Genomic DNA, 20448 nt, shown 5'->3' on the forward strand with positions numbered 1-20448 from the left:
ACATGCAAAAAATTAATGTGTCTATAACCTAGGTAATAAATTTCCCTTAAAATTACAACTTCAAAAGCATTGTGATGATCCACTGACCCCAGCTAGTGTCTCTCTTCCTGCGAAGATGGAACACTCATTGGTATGATGAAGCTCCGTGTATGATGTAAGATTATCCTCCGCACTAGCAGCTAGAGCGCTCAGTGCCACTAAACCCCTGACCACATTCCAGTGGCTAGGTACACACACACATCTATCTACATCTACTGCATCTATCATACTTTTTTCTTCTGAAAGTATAGCAAAAAGCAGTGAGGCTACTAGGTGGTTGTTCCCATCCTCTGAAGAGAATCAGCCTGCACTTTGAGCTACCTGGTCTGCCTTTCTCTCAGCTAAGCGTCTTCTCTTCTTTTAAGAAGGGGAGGATGTATGCCCCAGACCCATAAGTTTGTTGACAAAATGTTCACACATTCAATCAAAGATTTTCTGCAATGACTTTTCTATCGCATCCAGGCAGTTTGGGTGCATAATTTTCTTTACATAAAAAGCATGAGATGTTCTTCTTCTCACCCACTCAAGGGCACTAAAAAGACCCCTTATAAACCAGGGGGTTCACGCAGTTCACGTGGAGGCTGTTGTGCATACACAGTCCATCTCTGGGTGTTTACAACCGTTACCAAGTGTTACAGGCTGCAATTTGATGTGAAACCCCCACCCTTCCAGGGACTCATTACTTTTCAGATTCAAAGGGATTCAGCACTTGTTCTAGAGACAGAAATTTCCACTCTTTTGAGTGTTTGAGAGTATCCTATTTTGGAATAAAAAGGGAAATACATTTTTTAAAAAAAGGGAAAGATACTTATTCATTCCGAATGTCCACCCCCATAGATTTGTGTCTGGATTTCATCCTGGAGACTGGTTCACCACACAGTCGTTGTACAGGACCCCTACTTTCAAATAAGCATTTACTCATTCATTCATTGTCTGTAACCCTTATCCAGTTCAGGGTCGAGGTGGGTCCAGAGCCAACCTGGAATCATTGGGCGCAAGGCGGGAATACACCCTGGAGTGTGGTGTGTTCTCCCTGTGTCTGCATGGGTTTCCTCCGGGTGACTGTCTGTGAGGAGTGTGGTGTGTTCTCCCTGTGTCTGTGTGGGTTTCTTCCGGGTGACTGTCTGTGAGGAGCGTGGTGTGTTCTCCCTGTGTCTGTGTGGGTTTCTTCCGGGTGACTGTCTGTGAGGAGCGTGGTGTGTTCTCTCTGTGTCTGCGTGGGTTTCCTCCGGGTGACTGTCTGTGAGGAGTGTGGTGTGTTCTCTCTGTGTCTGCGTGGGTTTCCTCCGAGTGACTGTCTGTGAGGAGTGTGGTGTGTTCTCCCTGTGTCTGCGTGGGTTTCCTCCGAGTGATTGTCTGTGAGGAGTGTGGTGTGTTCTCTCTGTGTCTGCGTGGGTTTCCTCCGGGTGACTGTCTGTGAGGAGTGTGGTGTGTTCTCCCTGTGTCTGCGCGGGTTTCCTCCGGATGACTGTCTGTGAGGAGTGCGGTGTGTTCTCCCTGTGTCTGCGTGGGTTTCCTCCAGGTGACTGTCTGTGAGGAGTGTGGTGTGTTCTCTCTGTGTCTGCGTGGGTTTCCTCCGGGTGACTGCCTGTGAGGAGTGTGGTGTGTTCTCCCTGTGTCTGTGTGGGTTTCCTCCGGGTGTTCCGGTTTCCTCCCACAGTCCAAAAACACACGTTGGTAGGTGGATTGGCGAGTGTCCGTAGGTGTGAGTGTGTGACAGGGGTAGACAATCTTATCAGAACACACCTGATCTCACTCCCATAATTAGTTGGTCTCAGTACAACAACAGAACATGGGACCCCCTGGGTGGTTGGAACAACAACCTGCAGCCACACCGACCCTCTAGAGAGACACAGAGGAAGATCAGGTTTGACCAGTCTCGTCCTGGACTTTGTCTGCCGAGTTTGCTGCCCTCTGGGGACAGGGTGGTCTTGTTTCATCGTGTGTGGGTTGGGCAACTCCAGACACCAAGGTTAATGTGCAGAGGGGATATATTTGTGCCTCTTAAATAATGCAATAAGCAGCAGGTGCCTTCAGTAGGCGATGGTTAGTCTTAGTTACAGTGCTGTTATTGGATATTCTTCTTTTCTGCAATGTTTATTTATACTGACTGTCAGCGTTATTGTTTTGTCATCTGTAAACTGCTATATAGGGGGTGGTGAGTAATAAGCAGGATGTTGTTTATAGCCCCAGTGTGAAATAACGGCAAACGACAGTCCAGAGTTGAGCAGCTTATCGCCTGTGTGTGTGTATGTGTGTTGAAGCTCCTCCCACAGTTGGAAAGACAGTTCTAATGTTCTTGGTGGTGGTGACTGTAGAGTAACCCAGCTCTTTATGCTCTGGATAAAAGCAACAATAGGTTTTAGTATTACCTTAAAATTACAGTTTCGAAAATCACTGTCGTGCTCCACAGACCTGTAATAGTCAGGATAGACCCTCTGTCACTGCTACTCCAGGCTCAGCACTGCAGAAACTGCACTATGTCATTTTCGGAGAAGGGCTGGGAACCACCCACCTTCCCTTTTGATCTCAGGACAATGCTGTAATAATAAATGACACTCTCCAACAGTAGGGGGAGCCCAGGAGCACTCTTAGATAAACGAACCGATTCAGAAAGAGTTTAAATAAATCTCCTAGAAGTCTAATCTCGGTCTAATCAGATCACAGGTCTGATCAATGACCAGCCACCAGTCTGTGGTGATTATAAAGGTCCCCATGGTTGGATGTGGCCCAGATCAAGGCCAGAATACTTCTATTGTTCAATATAAAGGCAATGTAGAGAGGAGGATAACTTTGTCATCCGTTTAAAAACTTTCTGGAAATTACACCTGAGGAAATGGAAACATATTTTTGTTAAGAAACTGCAGTGACGATTTTCGACACTAGGTGATAGCAAAGATCCACAGTCTGATCTCACTGAGAAACATCATCATCATCATCATTATTTTCTTCTCCGCTTCTCCATTTCAGGCCCGCGGTTCACTGAGAAAGTGTTCTAGAAAAACTTGGCTGCTCTGTGTCTGAAGATGGAAGCAAATGTCTGAGCAGTTAAAAACAAAACGTCTGATTAATTAAACCCCTACAAACTTAAAACGGAAACGCGCAGTCGACGGCTCATTTCACTCATTAAACTTGCTGTTACGGGTCTTGTATGTCTGTGTTCTTCTTTTTCTTTTCTTCTTTTTCTTGCTATCCCTCCCTGTCATTAGGTGGCGCTGTGGAGCTCTCGGTATTGCTGGGTGCTGAGAAGGTGTTTCCTGTGTTTGCCTATAAAGAAGCAGGAAGCTGAAGATGGTCACGCCCCTTTTTCCAATTGTGGATTGCCATGTGGCGTGAAGCTCGGTGATTGCTTTGTCTCTGTGTGAGAACCGTGTAGATCTGTGTTTCCTGTTGTTTGTTAGTTGTGTTCTGTTTATTAATTTTCTTGATCACCTGTGCCGGAAGAGGGTAAGCGCCTCTTGAATTTGTCTATTTTCTCCTGGTTCATTGATAGATAGAGTGTCAGATATATTCACTGTCACTGATTTGTTTGAGTAGCCAGGATAGTGTTGGGGTTGGAGTCAGTGTTGGGTTTTGTTTGTTATTTTGGCAGTGGCTTTTGTTTGCTGTTGTTATAAGATTTGATTGACACTTGATATTCACTGGAGGGTCTCTTTAAAAACTCTAACATGTTCCTCACAGAAAAGCTGAGACCTGAACATCTGAAGGATTCAAAAACACACAGAGATTAAAGGAATAAATCAAAACGAATTTAACTCATGAGCTTGGTATTGATAGTAAACATTGATACAGATTCAAAAACACAGAAATGCAAGATTAAAAGTGGAATGTAAAGCCTTCAAAAGTGTCACAGACTTCACAAAGATGACAGATTTAATCAATTACGTTCAATAAATATCATCTAAAACCCAAAACTGGAATGGTTAGAGCGCTTTGAAAATCACACGCCCGAATCCCGCGATCTTAACGTGAAGAAGAAACAAGAAACGACAGAAGAATGAGTTAAAACAATTCTGAGGAAAAAGACTGTTCGTTTAGTTCTGGGGAAAAAAGAAAGAAATATGAACAATCTTCATTTCTCAAACAAACCTACTTCCTTGATTTGAACTGATTTAGAAAGCCCTCGATCTAACGCTGATTTCGTAGACTACAGTAGCCATTAGGAACAGGCTCTCCATCGTGAAAATGGTGTTAGGAAGAAAAGGAAAACTTAAACAAGGTTTTAGAGCTTTTGCCGTTGATCAAACAATATCTATCTATCATTCATTCATTGCTCTGTGGTTCCAGGTCTTACCCAGAATCATTTGGCACAGAGCAGGAACACGCCCTGGACAGAGCACCACACACTCACCATGTCATTCTCACATACACACACACCTGTGGAACATCTCACACATATGACACATGTGCACACACAACAGACAACAGTTTTATACACTCACCCAGTAACACACACACAGTTTTATACACTCGCTCAGTAATACACACACACAACAGTTTTATACACTCACATACATACACACACAACAGACAACAGTTTTATACTCACCCAGTAACACACACACACAGTTTTATACACTTGCTCAGTAATACACACACACACACACACACACAACAGTTTTATACACTCACCCAGTAACACACACAGTTTTATACACTCGCTCAGTAATACACACACACAACAGTTTTATACACTCACATACATACACACACAACAGACAACAGTTTTATACTCACCCAGTAACACACACACACAGTTTTATACACTTGCTCAGTAATACACACACACACACAGTTTTATACACTCACCCAGTAACACACACACACACACAGTTTTATACACTCGCTCAGTAATACACACACACAACAGTTTTATACACTCACATACATACACACACAACAGACAACAGTTTTATACTCACCCAGTAACACACACACACAGTTTTATACACTTGCTCAGTAATACACACACACACACAGTTTTATACACTCACCCAGTAACACACACACACACACAGTTTTATACACTCACCCAGTAACACACACACACACACAGTTTTATACACTCACCCAGTAACACACACACACAGTTTTACACTTGCTCAGTAATACATACACACACACAACAGACAACAGTTTTATACACTCACCCAGTAACACACACACACAGTTTTATACACTCGCTCAGTAATACACACACACAAGTTTTATACACTCACATACACACACACACACAACAGACAACAGTTTTATACTCACCCAGTAACACACACACAGTTTTATACACTTGCTCAGTAATACACACACACACACACAACAGACAACAGTTTTATACACTCACCCAGTAACACACACAGTTTTATACACTCGCTCAGTAATACACACACACAACAGTTTTATACACTCACATACACACACACACACACAACAGACAACAGTTTTATACTCACCCAGTAACACACAATCTCTCTCACACAAACACACAGTTTTATACACTCGGTCAGTAGCACACACACCCACACACAGTTGTGTACTATTTCACAGATCCAATCCACCAACAGGTGTTTTTAGACTGCTGGAGGAAACTGGAATTTGGATGATATCAGTGAAATATAAAGATCAGGAATAACAGAAAATTCCTAAATCTGTACGCCTCCTTATCAAAAAAACAGCTTTCAAAATCACATTTCCCCATCACAGCTTTAGATCTGGGCTCAGAAATGGGCTCGTGATACTCCCTCGTGTTCAGTGTGATCCGCAATGTCAGTCTGACTTCAACAAAACACACTACGGCCAAAAGTCTGTGGATAAAAGCTTATTCAACCCTTTCTGATGAAGGAAAAGAAGGAACGGTGTTCATCCAGAGCGTGATTCCCCACTAACAGCCACTGAGGGCGGAGAGCGGCGTGGATTTGAGGAAATTCAGCCGGTGCTGATGTTGTACGTTGGGCTTAAGCTCGTGCTCGTAAGCTGCCCCAGAGGACCAAAAAGCATTGACAGTGCTTTTCTATGAAGATAAGGTTCATCTACAAACGTCTGAAGACACACGGCTCATAAAACAAAAACACTCTAGAGGACTCGGGGCCTCTTAAAGCCACTTATGGAACGTGCAGCATGGGGACATCTCTCCTGTTTTCAAAACATCAGGCAACACGTGGATCATAAAACTTCTATGAACTTCTAATGTTTACAAAAATATTATTCAGGACACAGCACTATCTACAAACTGATGGAGTGCCCTCCGAGTCCAAAACACGGTTTCAGATGTGACGCAAGTGTTCCAACAACTGATGAAGGCCGTTGATCGTCTTCACTGGGCAGCTGCGATGACATCATCCCTCCGATAAATCAGCTCAGTGTCCATCAGTGACTCGGATCTGGTATGAAACGGTGAGCAGGATTAAACTCAGTGGCTGCATATTTGACTGGACTTAAGGCAATCACAGTGCAAAGAGATGAGAGTGGGAACAGTGTTGAGGCTCAAATCTGTTTTCTACTGACACCTCCAACACTTCTGCAGTGCTTCAGTCTTTGGGCTAATATGTGTGTGTGTGTGTGTGTGTGAAGCCACAGCTCTTCTCACAGTAGTCCATCGTTCTCAAAACTGGAGTGCAAGAGAGAGAAGGCAAACGGTGAAAACTTGGTGCCAGTGCCACTGTAGAACTTATTCTGAAACTCCACCCTGAGAGAGAGAGAGAGAGAAAAAGAAAGCGAGAGTGAGAGGCAGTGTGAGACAGAACAGAGAGATAGAGAGACAGTGCGAGACAGAGAACAGAGAGAAAGTGAGAGACAGTGTGAGACAGAACAGAGAGAAAGTGAGACAGTGAGAAAAAGAAAGCGAGAGTGAGAGGCAGTGTGAGACAGAGAGAAAGAGACAGAACAGAGAGAGAAAGTGAGAGAGAGAGAGACAGAACAGAGAGAGAAAGTGAGAGACAGAGGGAGAGAGAGAGCCAAAGAAAGAGAGAGTGAGAGACAGTGTGAGACAGAAGAGAGAGTGAGACAGAACACAGAGAGAGAAAGAGAGAGAGACACACACACACAGACAGACAGACAGAGGGAGAGAATGAATACACTGTTGGCAGATGATGTGTAGGGCTCTGGTTACCTTTCTGCTGGAAAACCTGGGTCTCAGCATCACATGCCACTAGCTTTGTCACGATACCTGTTTTCTGTGATCGATATATTTCCCCAGAAATAATTGCCATAAACTATATTACTGTCATTTTAAAGAGCATTCGATGCCACTGATATTACACTGCAATTACACCTCTTTCAAGATCAATTCACTTTCAAAAAAAAATATTAAGAATTAAGAATATTATGACATAGAAACTGAAAAACACATGTTGACATTAAATAAATGTTTTTTTGTTTTTTTTTTTACAATAAGTTGATAATGTAATTATCGTGAGAGACCTATAAGCCACCTTCCAATACATCCTTATGGACCATGTGAGACCTGGAGAATATCCTTCTGCTTAATTTTGGGCTTACGTGACCCTGCTCTGTGGAATACCCTGTTACTCAGGGTCCTGGGGATGGTGATCCCTGATGGCAGCAGATAAAGCTACACACTGCTGAGGAACTGTTTAAAGAGGATCTCAGTCCAGAGTCTGTGGAATTAACTGGAGCAATAAGATCAGACGCAGAGTGGACGCACCTTAAAATTTACACGAACTTAAAGGGGACGTCAACATTGGTGGGGAATCACAGTTCTCTGGTTTGTTTACGTTCAGAAGCTCTGCGGTTTTAAGGTGGAACAATACTAAATACTGAACTGGAATTAAAAATTAAATTAAATGGATGTTATTTTTTAATTTTTGGGAATCAGACTCTTCTGCTGGAGTGTGTTGTGAGGGAGTTTGTGTGTGTAACTGACCAGTGGAGACGGAGAGCATGGAGGAAGGCAGACAGTCCCTCCATCACCAGGAGGATGAAGACCGTGAGGACAGCAAAGAGACCGAAGACGGGAACCAGGAAGAGTACACCAACCCTAGTGTCCACACGCAGTCCCACACGCATCACCATCGCCCACAGCACCTCCGACAGCTCTGCGCGCACACACACACACACGTCATATGAATCAGCAAAGAAATGTACACACACGTCAGCACTGGTTAGACAGGTGTGAAACTTAATGAAAACATCACATAAAAACAAATAAAACCTAAAGTCCCAGAGTGACTCTGCTGTGTTTCTTCTGATCATTAACAGAGACATCCCTGCTGTATATTTCTGTGAGGCCCAAAATCTCTGGTGGCTCCTCTGTTTGTTTCATGATGGGAAGAAAATTGTCTGTAATACGCAGTTTCATGTTAGTGTTTCATTTGTGAACTCCCCGAAGCCTGGTGAACAATAACGTAACTTTCCCTCACTCAGTTTCTCACTCAGTCTCTCTCTCCCTCACTCAGTCAGTCTCTCTTCCCCTCACTCAGTTTCTCACTCTCTCAGTCAGTCTCTCGGTCTCTCTAACCTCACTCAGTCTCTCAGTCTCTCACTCCCTCAGTCAGTCTCTCGCTCCCTCACAGTTTCTCTGTCTCTCTACCATCACTCAGTCTCTCTCTGTCTCTCCCTCACTCACTCATTCTCTCAGTCTCTCTCTCCCTAACTCAGTCTCTCACTCCTCACTCAATTTCTCTCTCACTCACTCAGTCTCTCAGTCTCTCACTCCCTCAGTCAGTCTCTCGCTCCCTCACAGTTTCTCTGTCTCTCTACCATCACTCAGTCTCTCTCTCACTCACTCATTCTCTCAGTCTCTCTCTCCCTAACTCAGTCTCTCACTCCTCACTCAATTTCTCTCTCACTCACTCAGTCTCTCTCTCCCTCATGCAGTCCCTCACTCCCTCAGTCTCTACCTCACTGTCTCTCACTCCCTCAGTCAGCCTCTGTCTCTCGCTCCCTCACTCAGTCTCTCACTCCCTCACTCAGTCTCTCGGTCTCTCTAACCTCACTCAGTCTCTCTTCCCCTCACTCAGTTTCTCACTCTCTCAGTCAGTCTCTCGGTCTCTCTACCCTCACTCAGTCTCTGACTCCCTCAGTCAGTCTATGTCTCTCACTCCCTCAGTCAGTCTCTGTCTCTCTCTCTCCCTCACTCAGTCAGTCTCTGTCTATCTCTCTCTCTCCCTCACTCAGTCAGTCTCTGTCTATCTCTCTCTCTCCCTCACTCAGTCAGTCTCTGTCTATCTCTCTCTCTCCCTCACTCAGTCAGTCTCTGTCTATCTCTCTCCTCACTCAGTCTCTCACTCCTCACTCAATTTCTCTCTCTCTCTCTCTCTCTCTCTCTCTCTCTCTCACTCACTCAGTCAGTCTCTCTCTCCCTCACTCAGTCAGTCCTTCACTCCCTCATGCAGTCCCTCACTCCCTCAGTCTCTACAAACGGGGCAGTTCTAGCTCACTATTAAGAAATCAGAGTCCATGAACAATTTTACCAATCCAATGAAATGACAAAAACACACAACCCAAACATAATATTCCTAAAATATTCTCTGAGCACGTCATCTTGTAATCAGAGTCAATGGTGACAATGCCAGACAGTACAGGGACAATCAGAGAGTCCAATCACACACCACAGTTACTGGATGGATCACTAAATTAATTCAACTGTATTTTCTACATACTGTGTTTTTCCTAACACTGTGATAGTTATTAATAGTTTAATGCGATAATAGAAAGACACCAGGGAAAACGGAAAACGAAAAACCAACAACAGAAAAATCTATCATCAATTTACTAACAAAGCTTTGTGTGGTGGCAGTAAATTTAAAGCAGATTCTACAGGACTTTATGAAGCAAACAAGAACATGTCCATGGGGAAGTCAGAGAAGGACTCACGAGCGTGTGCCAGGCTCAGAGCCCAGAGTCTCAGGTAGGACGCTGTGTTAGAGATGCAGCCCAGACAGTATTCGATTGTGTGGATGGCCTGATGCAGGAACACATCTGCAAAATCAAACTGATGACAAAAAACACAATTACACACACTCATCAGTCATAACATTTACCTGAGCTCCACGTTTCTACACTACACTGTCCATTTTATCAGCTGACACAGACTGTAGTCCATCTGTTAGTGTGTCTTTAGAGTGGAGTGGATCAGACACAGCAGTGCTGCTGGAGTTCCTAAACATTCCACAAACCAGAAACATCCAGCCAACAGTGTCCTGTGTCACTGATGAAGGACTAGAGGACGAGCGACACACACTGTGCAGCGACAGATGAGCTACTGTCTCTGACTTTACATCTACAAGGTGGACCAACGAGGGAGGAGTGTCTCATAGAGTGGACAGAGAGTTTAAAAACGTCTGAACCACTTGCAGTAAAAAACATTAACTTTACATAAACGTTAGGGGACAATTCAATTATATCTGAGTTTAACACAGTTCTAAATAAAATACCATGGTAACATTGCAGGGATTCATGATATTTTACTGAGTTTCTTTCACTCACTCACTCGCTCGCTCACTCGCTCGCTCGCTCGCTGCTGTCAGATTTGACTGGCATTCCTCAATTCAAACTACAGGAACAGCTGACAACCAATGACCTGAGAGTGTGGAGAGCTTTACCTCTTCTGATTGGCCGTCTGAGCTGGAGTGACTGTCCAGGCTGTTTCCCTCCTCTAAATCATGAGACCGCATCAGAGAAATCTCCTCCTCACTGCTGCGCCTCACTCGTTCATATCCCTGAACATACGAGACGTTGTCACTTTATTTTACCGGGTGTGTTACGCCACGCTAGAAAGCTGGAAATTCAGTGGAATCCCCCTCCCCATCTCTCACACACACACACACACACACACACACACACACACAAAACTTACCCTATACATGCCCATGCGATTCCTGCCCTTATGAAGCCAGTAGAGGTAGAGAGGTTTCCCCAGCAGCAAGACAGGAACACTAAGCACAGCAACAAGGACCAAAAACACTTGTAGTCCTGTCTGAGATACAAAAACAAAACACACACACAGACAGAAGTTAACAGGACCCTGTAACTGAGGATTTCTTAACCACAGTCCTGAAGAAAAACATCCTCCACTTATTGGTGTCTGTTCTGTACCACACACTCTCCCTCTGTGGTGGGGTGGGGGTACAGAGGTATGCTCCCCTCACTCCTCTTGTCACATGGCACAGTGTGAGCCAGACTGGGTGTCTGATGTGACAGACCTAGACAACCTGCGTTTTTCCTCCACTGCACTGAACGGTCCAGTGATGGAGAAATTAAACAAGGAAAAAAGTGTTTTATATCTCGTTTATTAAAGAAAGACTGTGCTGGCCCTCAGCCTCGCAGCTTTGGGGGCATTGTTTGTGATAAGGCAGCGCAGCCAATGAGGTGGAATTAGAGACCAGTAATGAACGGACAAAAATCATCAATAAAAAAAATATAAAAAAAGGAATTGTTCTTTAAGATGAGACAAAAGGAGGGGTCATTAGGACTCATAATTTTTAACATTTGCCCTGACTGTTCATTCAGTTACCCTCAATGTTTATCACATCTTTACATCAGTGACATCAGCAACATTTGATTAACCTGCAGCTTCTTTAGTGTTTCATGGCAAACCGGTTCCACTTATTGGTTAGTGTGCAGCTCTTAGGCAACAGGAGAAAGTTTTAGTTCGTGTGAGCTGAAGTAAAGAATTTGGTTCGATTCAGTAATAAATTAAACTTGTGTAGTGTGTGATCCACAATCATTCATTCATTATCTGTAAGCGCCTGTCCAGTTCAGGGTCGCGGTGGGTCCAGAGCCTACCTGGAATCATTGGGCGCAAGGCAGGAACACACCCTGGAGGGGGCGCCAGTCCTTCATGGGGCAACACACACACACACACACCCCTACAGACACTTTGGAGTCACCAATCCACCTACCAATGTGTGTTTTTGGAGCGTGGGAGGAAACCCACACAGACACAGGGAGAACACACCACGCTCCTCACAGACAGTCACCCGGAGGAAACCCACGCAGACACAGGGAGAACACACCACACTCCTCACAGACAGTCACCCAGAGGAAACCCACGCAGACACAGGGAGAACACACCACACTCCTCACAGACAGTCACGAACCCACAACCTCCAGGTCCCTGGAGCTGTGACAGAGACACTATCTGCTGCGCCACCGTGCCGCCTGTGATCCACAATCACAATATTTCAATCACCAAACTAAAAGAATCAACAGAAATCAGTGAAAAATGTGACACCCAGTTTTCCAAGGATGTTAAAAGTCGCGTAACAGATGTCAAACTTTAGGAATCAATGAGAAGTTACAATTTCAGATATGGACATAAGCTCAGCTTCTGTAGCTGAGTAAATTTGCCCCAAATAAAATTAGAAATATTTAAAGGGGCTGATCTCCTGGACAGGGATCAATTCTTTTTTCCTTTCAACAGAGAGAAATTCCATTTGAAATGCTGTGTAGTCTAGGACTAGGCTTAGTCTATGACTGCAAAGCCAGCAAAAGAAGTTATAAATTAAGTGGATAAATTTATGTGACCGGTACATCCTCAGATCGTTTCTCCTCCTCACCTGTCCTGGGTACAGAGGCTCCCCAGAGTCGCCCTGCATCAGGAACATGTTTATGAAGTGGATGAGGATGCTGGGAGCGTGCCGAGAGTCTGGTGGTGTGAAGGCAAGCCATTTATAGATGATCATAAACACCAGGTAACCGAACAGGCAGAGGAGAAAGAGCAGCTCTGGCAGAAACACTAGGTAGAGGTTGTACTTCCTCCTGAAGTGTCTGAGAGGAAAAAAAAAAACAAGTTAAAACTAAAACAAGCCTTAATTTAAATACAGAAAATGTTAATCCAAAGTAAAATAAATTTGAAGAAATTAAAAATGAATTGGGCAGCACGGTGGTGCAGCAGGTTAGTGTCACAGTCACACAGCTCTAGGTTGTGGGTTTGATTTCCACTCCGGGTGACTGTCTGTGAGGAGTGTGGTGTGTTCTCCCTGTGTCTGCGTGGGTTTCCTCCAGGTGACTGTCTGTGAGGAGTGTGGTGTGTTCTCTCTGTGTCTGCGTGGGTTTCCTCCGGGTGACTGTCTGTGAGGAGTGTGGTGTGTTCTCCCTGTGTCTGCGTGGGTTTCCTCCAGGTGACTGTCTGTGAGGAGTGTGGTGTGTTCTCTCTGTGTCTGCGTGGGTTTTCTCCGGGTGACTGTCTGTGAGGAGTGTGGTGTGTTCTCCCTGTGTCTGTGTGGGTTTCCTCCGGGTGACTGTCTGTGAGGAGTGTGGTGTGTTCTCTCTGTATCTGCGTGGGTTTTCTCCGGGTGACTGTCTGTGAGGAGTGTGGTGTGTTCTCCCTGTGTCCGCGTGGTTTTCTTCTGGGTGACTGTCTGTGAGGAGTGTGGTGTGTTCTCTCTGTGTCCGCGTGGGTTTCCTCCGGGTGACTATCTGTGAGGAGTGTGGTGTGTTCTCCCTGTGGCTGCGTGGGTTTCCTTCGAGTGACTGTCTGTGAGAAGTGTGGTGTGTTCTCCCTGTGTCCGCGTGGTTTTCTTCTGGGTGACTGTCTGTGAGGAGTGTGGTGTGTTCTCCCTGTGTCTGCGGGGGTTTCCTCCGGTTTCTTCCCACAGTCTAAAAACACATGTTGGTAGGTGGACTGGCGAATCAAAAGTGTCCGTAGGTGTGAATGTTTGAGTGAATGTGTGTGTGTTGCCCTGTGAAGGACGGGCGCCCCCTCTAGGGTGTAATCCCGCCTTGCGTCCTCTGGACCCACCGCGACCCTGAACTGGATAAGCGCTTAGAGATAATGAATGAATGAATTAATGAATTGTTCATAAACTTTATCAAAGCACAGTGGAGTGGAAACTTACAGGTGATTGAAGACCCCAAGAACAACTCCAAAGCTCATGTGAATTACTCCCACGATCACAGACATCTTCATCTTATAGGAGTTCAGGAACGTGAGCCGGTTTGATGCCAAGTTCCAGATCTAAATGGAGGAAAACCAAACCACAAATTAACTTTGTATTCTCATAAAAAATAATCCGATATTCATTTTGTATGAACTATAGTTAAGGTCAGATCATTTTGTTTATGCAATATGAAAATTTATTGTATCTAATAATCAAATCATGCAGATTAAAGAACTGACAGGGCTCTATTTTTTTATTTGTCAGGTCCAGTCAGATTTAGGGACAGATTTAAGAGTAAGAATGTAAAGACAACAGTGAAAGTAATAATGCAATATAAAAACTGGTGGACTTACTGGGTCAATTCCCAGAGGATATGGTCCATTGAAGACCCCTGTGACGTTGGGGTCGAGTGTGAGGAAGCTGTTTGAGTGAACTGTGCTTGTTCTGGAAAAGCAATGAAAGGGTGGTAAATACACAGAACACAGACACTTTTGAGTCACCAATCCACCTACCAACGTGTGTTTTTGGACTGTGGGAGGAAACTGGAGCACCCAGAGGAAACCCACGCAGACACAGGGAGAACACACCACACTCCTCACAGAAAGTCACCCGGAGGAAACCCACGCAGACACAGGGAGAACACTCCTCACAGACAGTCACCCGGAGGAAACCCACGCAGACACAGGGAGAACACTCCTCACAGACAGTCACCCGGAGGAAACCCATGCAGACACAGAGAGAACACACCACACTCCTCACAGACAGTCACCCGGAGGAAACCCATGCAGACACAGGGAGAACACACCACACTCCTCACAGACAGTCACCCGGAGGAAACCCATGCAGACACAGGGAGAACACACCGCACTCCTCACAGACAGTCACCCGGAGGAAACCCATGCAGACACAGGGAGAACACACCACACTCCTCACAGACAGTCACCCGGAAGAAACCCACGCAGACACAGAGAACACACCACACTCCTCCCAGACAGTCACCCGGAGCGGGACTTGAACCCACAACCTCCAGGTCCCTGTAGCTGTGCCCAGATTAATATAAACTCATTACATTTTTTAAAAGTGCAGCTGAGTGTTCAAAAGCGTTATTAACACTGTGTGTGATAGGGGAGTATTGACTGTAACTCACATCCATTGCCCTTGATCGAACATGGCTTTCACGCTCCACCCTGAGCCAAACAGGTTCAAAGACTTGGAGAAACAGTCGTTATAAATGAATCCAGTGTACACTGAGAATATCCCCATCATTAAGATGATGTATCGTCCTTCAAAAAATGTGTTCCAGATCTGAAAAAGAAAAAAGATATGATGCCAGTTTGTCCAAACGATCTTTGCTCATAAAACATCAGCACCCTAACATTCATTTTACATTTTTGAAAGTTCCTCTCCAGTTTGACAAGTTATATCCAAAGGAGGAGGAAAACAAACAAACAAACAACCTTAAAACTGGTTTAGATGCATTTGTTCACCTTCCCTGAGCACAAAATGGAGGTGATCTGTGATTAGCCAATTAGTCCTCCACCCATGCCTCCACCACTCAAATGCTCTGTCCCGAATGGGATTTGCTCCTTAGTTTGATGGCAATAAACCCTGGCTGTCTGAATCCATGTTTCCGAGACTGTCCTCAAAACGTTGCAGTTCCAGCCCTGGCACAGACTGTTTACCACTAATGAAACATCTTCTAGGGTTAAAAAACACCAAGTGCCTGGCTGTTCAATCTCTGAACCAACAAGAACAAAAAGGGGGCAGGGGGGAGTGCAGGAACAGTGCTCTCTCTCCTCCCTCAGCATCCAGAGCTGAAGTGCCATTAAAGGCTAAGCAGCAGCGATATGAAAGTGTCAAACAAATAAATACAGTGGAATTTGAGTTCCTAACTTGTGTTTATTGATAGTCAGAAAACATGTTATTTCTTACTAATTCAAGGAATAAGGTTTAAAAGACCGTTGGTCCCCCCCCAACGGTGTTGGGAAACTCTAATAGGCGTCTTGCCTGTGACGTAGATGGTGGACAACAACTCTAGAAGCTGCACTTAATTTAATGCAAAATGACGAAAAGGTGTGTTGTTTTTGGCTGCAATCATTCAATGTACAGTGGGACATCTGTGCACAAATGGCCCAAAGATCCCAAAATATCCAGAAAATGGACTACATTTGTCCACTTTAAACGGGCACTTTGGAAAGGACCATCCGCTCACTCGGTTATCTGTAGCTCATTTCACTGGCGCTTTTCCAACAATATGGGCATGTAAAGACACCAACGAAAGGTGTTCAAGAGCCTTTGTAACATGGAGGTAAACAGGGTAAGGACACGTACTTCACCTGTTTTAGTTGGTGTTAGTTAACGTTAGCTTGACTTGCTAAACTAGGTGGTTCAGATTATACTCGGCTACGTAGCTGCATTACGGAGGTTTATAGTGTGGGATGAATTCGAGTTTGACTTCGATCACATTTACAAGAATAACGGTACCTCTAAATTTGAGTTTAGCTTATTGCTAGGCTATTGTCATGAATAATGTTGGTTATGTTTCGTATCTCCTGATCGCCAGGGCGGTACTTACTGAGTGGATGTTCCTCGCTTGTGCGCGCTCTAGACCGAGAATGTATACCAAATTAGTCAAACATGACCTTGCCTGTGATGTCACCGAAGCTATATTTACCTGTGACTCACAGCAAACTGCCTCTTTTCTCGTCTCGCCTTGGACCGATATCAGCTCGGTGACACTTCGTCGGAGCTACAGTTTGTTTTCACTGTCCTCCTCGAGCTGTTACATTCCATCTTTCGGACGTTGATCTACACCGCTTTGTGATTATCACCTTGGAGTTTTGACTCTGTGTTCAGCTCATATACCCTCTTTTCTCACCGGCAACGAGATATGTGAGTATATCACGTGGGTATATTTTTTCGCTCACTTGGAGTCTACTCAGTGTTCGGTTTTATCTCCTGTTCTGTGTATGTGTGCAGCACACTTGGAGTTTACTCAGTGTTTAGCTTGCATACTTCACACTCCGGCAATTGCGCCGAGTGCACTTATATGTTGAGCTGGATTGGAGTTTTTACTCAAGACAACGTATTGTCGCGGTGTAGGTTGAACTCACTTGGAGCCTTTGCTCGGTGTACATTGTAAGTCGCGCCCCAGTGAACGTGACGAGTGCGGGTGAATATATTGAGCTCACTTGGAGTTTTTACTCAGTGCTAGCTCGGTACTAACTTCGGTGTAAGTGGAGTTTGCGGTGTTTTTATTTCACTTGGAGTTTTCACTCAGTGTCATAATCCTGAGCACACATGTACTAAGCATACTTGGAGTTCTTACTCGGTGTGCTGACGATTAATTCGCAGTAACACTCCACTCCCGTGAGCGTGTTGGCGCGAGTGAAGTCTGTATTATTTTTACTCCGGCAGGCGTGTGACTGTATCGCGGACTCATCGGGGTTTCCTCTCAGAACCAACTTTTAAGATGTTTTCTCAAAGCTGTTGTACACAGTGCCTCTCCACGCTAGAAGCGGATGATGGGCATGATTTGTGTCCCTCTTGTCTGGGGCTGGAGCACCTTCGGGAGGCTATAATGAACCCATGTATGAATTGTGCTATTATTCCACTCGAGCGACTTGCTATGCTAAGAGCAGGAAGTGAGGCTATGCTGCCAGGGCCACAGTGCACTGAAAAGAAGGCTGTCAAGCGACCTTCAGATGCACCGGATAGATCTCAGAAAAGGAAGAAACGATCCCTGCCGTTGTCGGACCGCATGAACTCATTCTCTGAGCGCAGTTGAAATCGTTGTTTGTGGAGATAAGTGATAAGATTGGTGCTGGGAACAGTACATGTTCCAGGTCAGACCACCCCATGGACTTGGGGAACTTATCAGGATGTATTGACGATGTGCTTTCGACTGTAGCTTCAAACTTGGATTTTTCTGAAGAGCTCCCACAGGTGAGCGGCTCTCCGCTTGCCACCCCAGCTGCTCTGGGGTCTCCTCTTACCTCACACTCTGTAAATTCAGGGGCCAGTGCCCCTTCTGCCACCGCAACACCAGCAACTCAAATTCAAGGTTCTCTGAAGCTAGCGTTGGCTAAGCTGGGACTGGATGCTCCATCTGCAGTGGCCCCAAAGACCAGCAGGTTCTTTATGCATGCAGCACTGATGGATGCGTTCTCAGTTCCTGCTGGGGAAGATTTTGCAGCTGAATTTGCAGCTGGCTTTCATTCTAGTAGCCAGAGAAATAGAGCAAGCGCAGCAGAGTTAGCACTGGCGTCCATGACAAATGCGGCTACTCTTGGCCTTGATCGCATGCCAGCAGTTGATTCTTCCATTGCTTCTAAGGTGGTGTCTCCAGATGAGGCACTTCGACCAAACCCACACTGCCCCAGTTCATAGTGTAGACGCTCGGATGAGATCCTCTCCAAAGCAAAGGATACTGCGACCAGAATGGCAAAGATTGTGAATTATCTTTCCCTCCTGTTGTTAGCTTTACATGCTTCAATTCAAGGCCTTGAGAATGATGGATCAATGGACGAACTGCTGAATGCAGCACTTCAGTCAGTTGGCTACCTGGCTCGGGGGCATGGAAGGCTGGTGGGGACCCTGCTCCACGGGCGACGGCAAGTGTGGTTGGCGCAGTCTTCACTCTCTGACACTTGCAGGGCAACAATTAGGTCATTGCCTATAGTCCCTGGCCATGTATTTGGTCCAGCAGTAAAAGAAGTTCTGGACCGCTGTTCTGCCCTCTCAGAAGCCTCCAAATTGGAGGCTCCGAGGGGTTTTCACCGCTTTCGCCAAGTCAAAGCTCCCAGTCGTCCGACGCCGTCCCCAGTCATGCGTAGCACTGACTTCAAACGACGATTTAAGGTCCAAGAGAAATCACACTGCACCAATCTTCCTTCCCAGGGAGCTAGACCAGGGGCACAGTGCACCCGCTTCAAGGGAGCTGCCACCCTTGATCGCCGCTGACGGGTCTCGGCTGATGGTGGAACTGCAGAAGGCTCATCATATGGACTATTGGAAGAACCATGTCACAGACCCATGGGTCTTGCGAACCATGTCACTGGGCTACAGGCTGCAGTTCCGTCATCGGCCTCCACTCAGCTGCTCTCCGAAGGAAACTGTTGTTCTAGATATTGTTCATGCCTCAATTCTCTTGAAGGAAGTTCGCTCCCTCCTCATGAGAGGCGCAATAGAGGTTGTAGACCCTCATGTTCATTCAGAGGGATTTTACTCGACATATTTTGTTGTTCCAAAAAAGGACGGAGGGTTTCGTCCAATTTTAGACCTTCGTCGCCTAAATTCACATCTGAAGGTTCTCCCCTTTCGAATGCTCCACAGTGCTGCTGTACTCCACAGTGTCACAAAAGGGGAGTGGTTTACGTTGGTGGACCTCCAGGACGCGTATTTTCATATCCCAGTCTTTCCAGAACACAGACGTTTTCTCCGCTTTGCATTTCAGGGAAACGTGTACCAATTCAAAGTCTTGCCTTTCGGGCTGTCTCTGGCCCCAAGAACATTTTCAAAATGCATGCTCGCGGCCTTGGAACCACTTCTCGGCCAAGGTCTAAAGATTCTTCCGTACCTGGACGATTGGCTGGTTTGCGCCACCTCCAGAGGACGAGCACTTCAAGACACTCAGAGACTGCTGGACCATTCTCAGGCCCTAGGTCTGTCTATAAATTGGCAGAAGAGCATCCTCCTTCCAGCTCAGCGTATCCAGTTCATCAGGATTCCTGTACAATGATGGCCTCACTGCCCAAAGTACGTGTTCAAGCTATTGTGACTCTGATCGGCTCTCTGAAACTAGGAAAGAGAGTACGATATCTGGTTCTTCTCCGACTTATGGGTCTCCTCACTGCTGCAGCTCAAGTTGTTGCTCTGGGCAAACTTTATTTAAGGTGCTTCCAGGTATGGGTAATATCCCTCAGACTGGACTCTGTACACCACAGGCATGTGAAGGTCCATATCACAAAAGAGTGTCTAGTAGCACTGAGGCCTTGGTGTTCTCGGAGGGTTCTCCTGTCGGGAGTGAGCATGTGCTGATTACCCACACGCAGAGAAGTCCTGACAACGGATGCCTCAGCAACCGGTTGGGGTGCGGTGTGGAGGCACAGATGGGTTCAGGGCACTTGGTCGGTGGACCATGCCCGGGAACATATCAATGTCCGTGAGTTACGTGCGGTAAAGCTAGGACTGGAGTTCTTTCTTCCATATCTGAATGGCAGGCATGTGCTAGTGCGTTCAGACAACCTAACGACTGTCTACCACATAAATCATTATGGCGGAACCAGGTCCAAACTTCTCTTGGACCTGGCAGAAGAATTGTGGATGTGGGCTCACAAGAGGTTCCTATCCCTGCAGGCGGTGCATTTGGCGGGAACATCCAATCAGACAGCAGATGTGCTTTCCAGACACTCTCTGAGTCCCAACCACTGGAGACTCCATCCAGAAATCATTGGGAAAATATGGAAACGGTTCGGGCAGGCAAAGGTAGATCTTTTTGCCTCCTCAGACACCACTCATTGCAGTCTGTGGTTCTCGGAACACGACCAGGACAGTCCGTTGGGTCAAGATG

General features: G+C 45.8%; 1 protein-coding gene across 1 annotated transcript in view; it reads right to left on the reverse strand.

Annotated features, from left to right (window-relative positions):
* Positions 1-3800: 3800 nt before the first annotated feature.
* The window catches only part of LOC136677695 (V-type proton ATPase 116 kDa subunit a 2-like), a 33735-nt gene continuing 17087 nt past the window's right edge, over positions 3801-20448 (reverse strand). Inside the window, exons 12-20 of the mRNA XM_066655289.1 lie at positions 15025-15182; positions 14231-14321; positions 13836-13954; positions 12555-12765; positions 10853-10972; positions 10599-10715; positions 9871-9988; positions 7919-8090; positions 3801-6721 (exon numbers count right to left, since the gene is read on the reverse strand). Of these exons, the coding sequence (XP_066511386.1) occupies positions 6619-6721; positions 7919-8090; positions 9871-9988; positions 10599-10715; positions 10853-10972; positions 12555-12765; positions 13836-13954; positions 14231-14321; positions 15025-15182 (1209 nt within the window). The 3' untranslated portion in view covers positions 3801-6618. The remainder of the gene's footprint in view (positions 6722-7918; positions 8091-9870; positions 9989-10598; positions 10716-10852; positions 10973-12554; positions 12766-13835; positions 13955-14230; positions 14322-15024; positions 15183-20448) is intronic.

This window comes from Hoplias malabaricus, chromosome Y (assembly GCF_029633855.1).
Source record: "Hoplias malabaricus isolate fHopMal1 chromosome Y, fHopMal1.hap1, whole genome shotgun sequence".
In the NCBI taxonomy this organism is placed as follows: domain Eukaryota; kingdom Metazoa; phylum Chordata; class Actinopteri; order Characiformes; family Erythrinidae; genus Hoplias; species Hoplias malabaricus.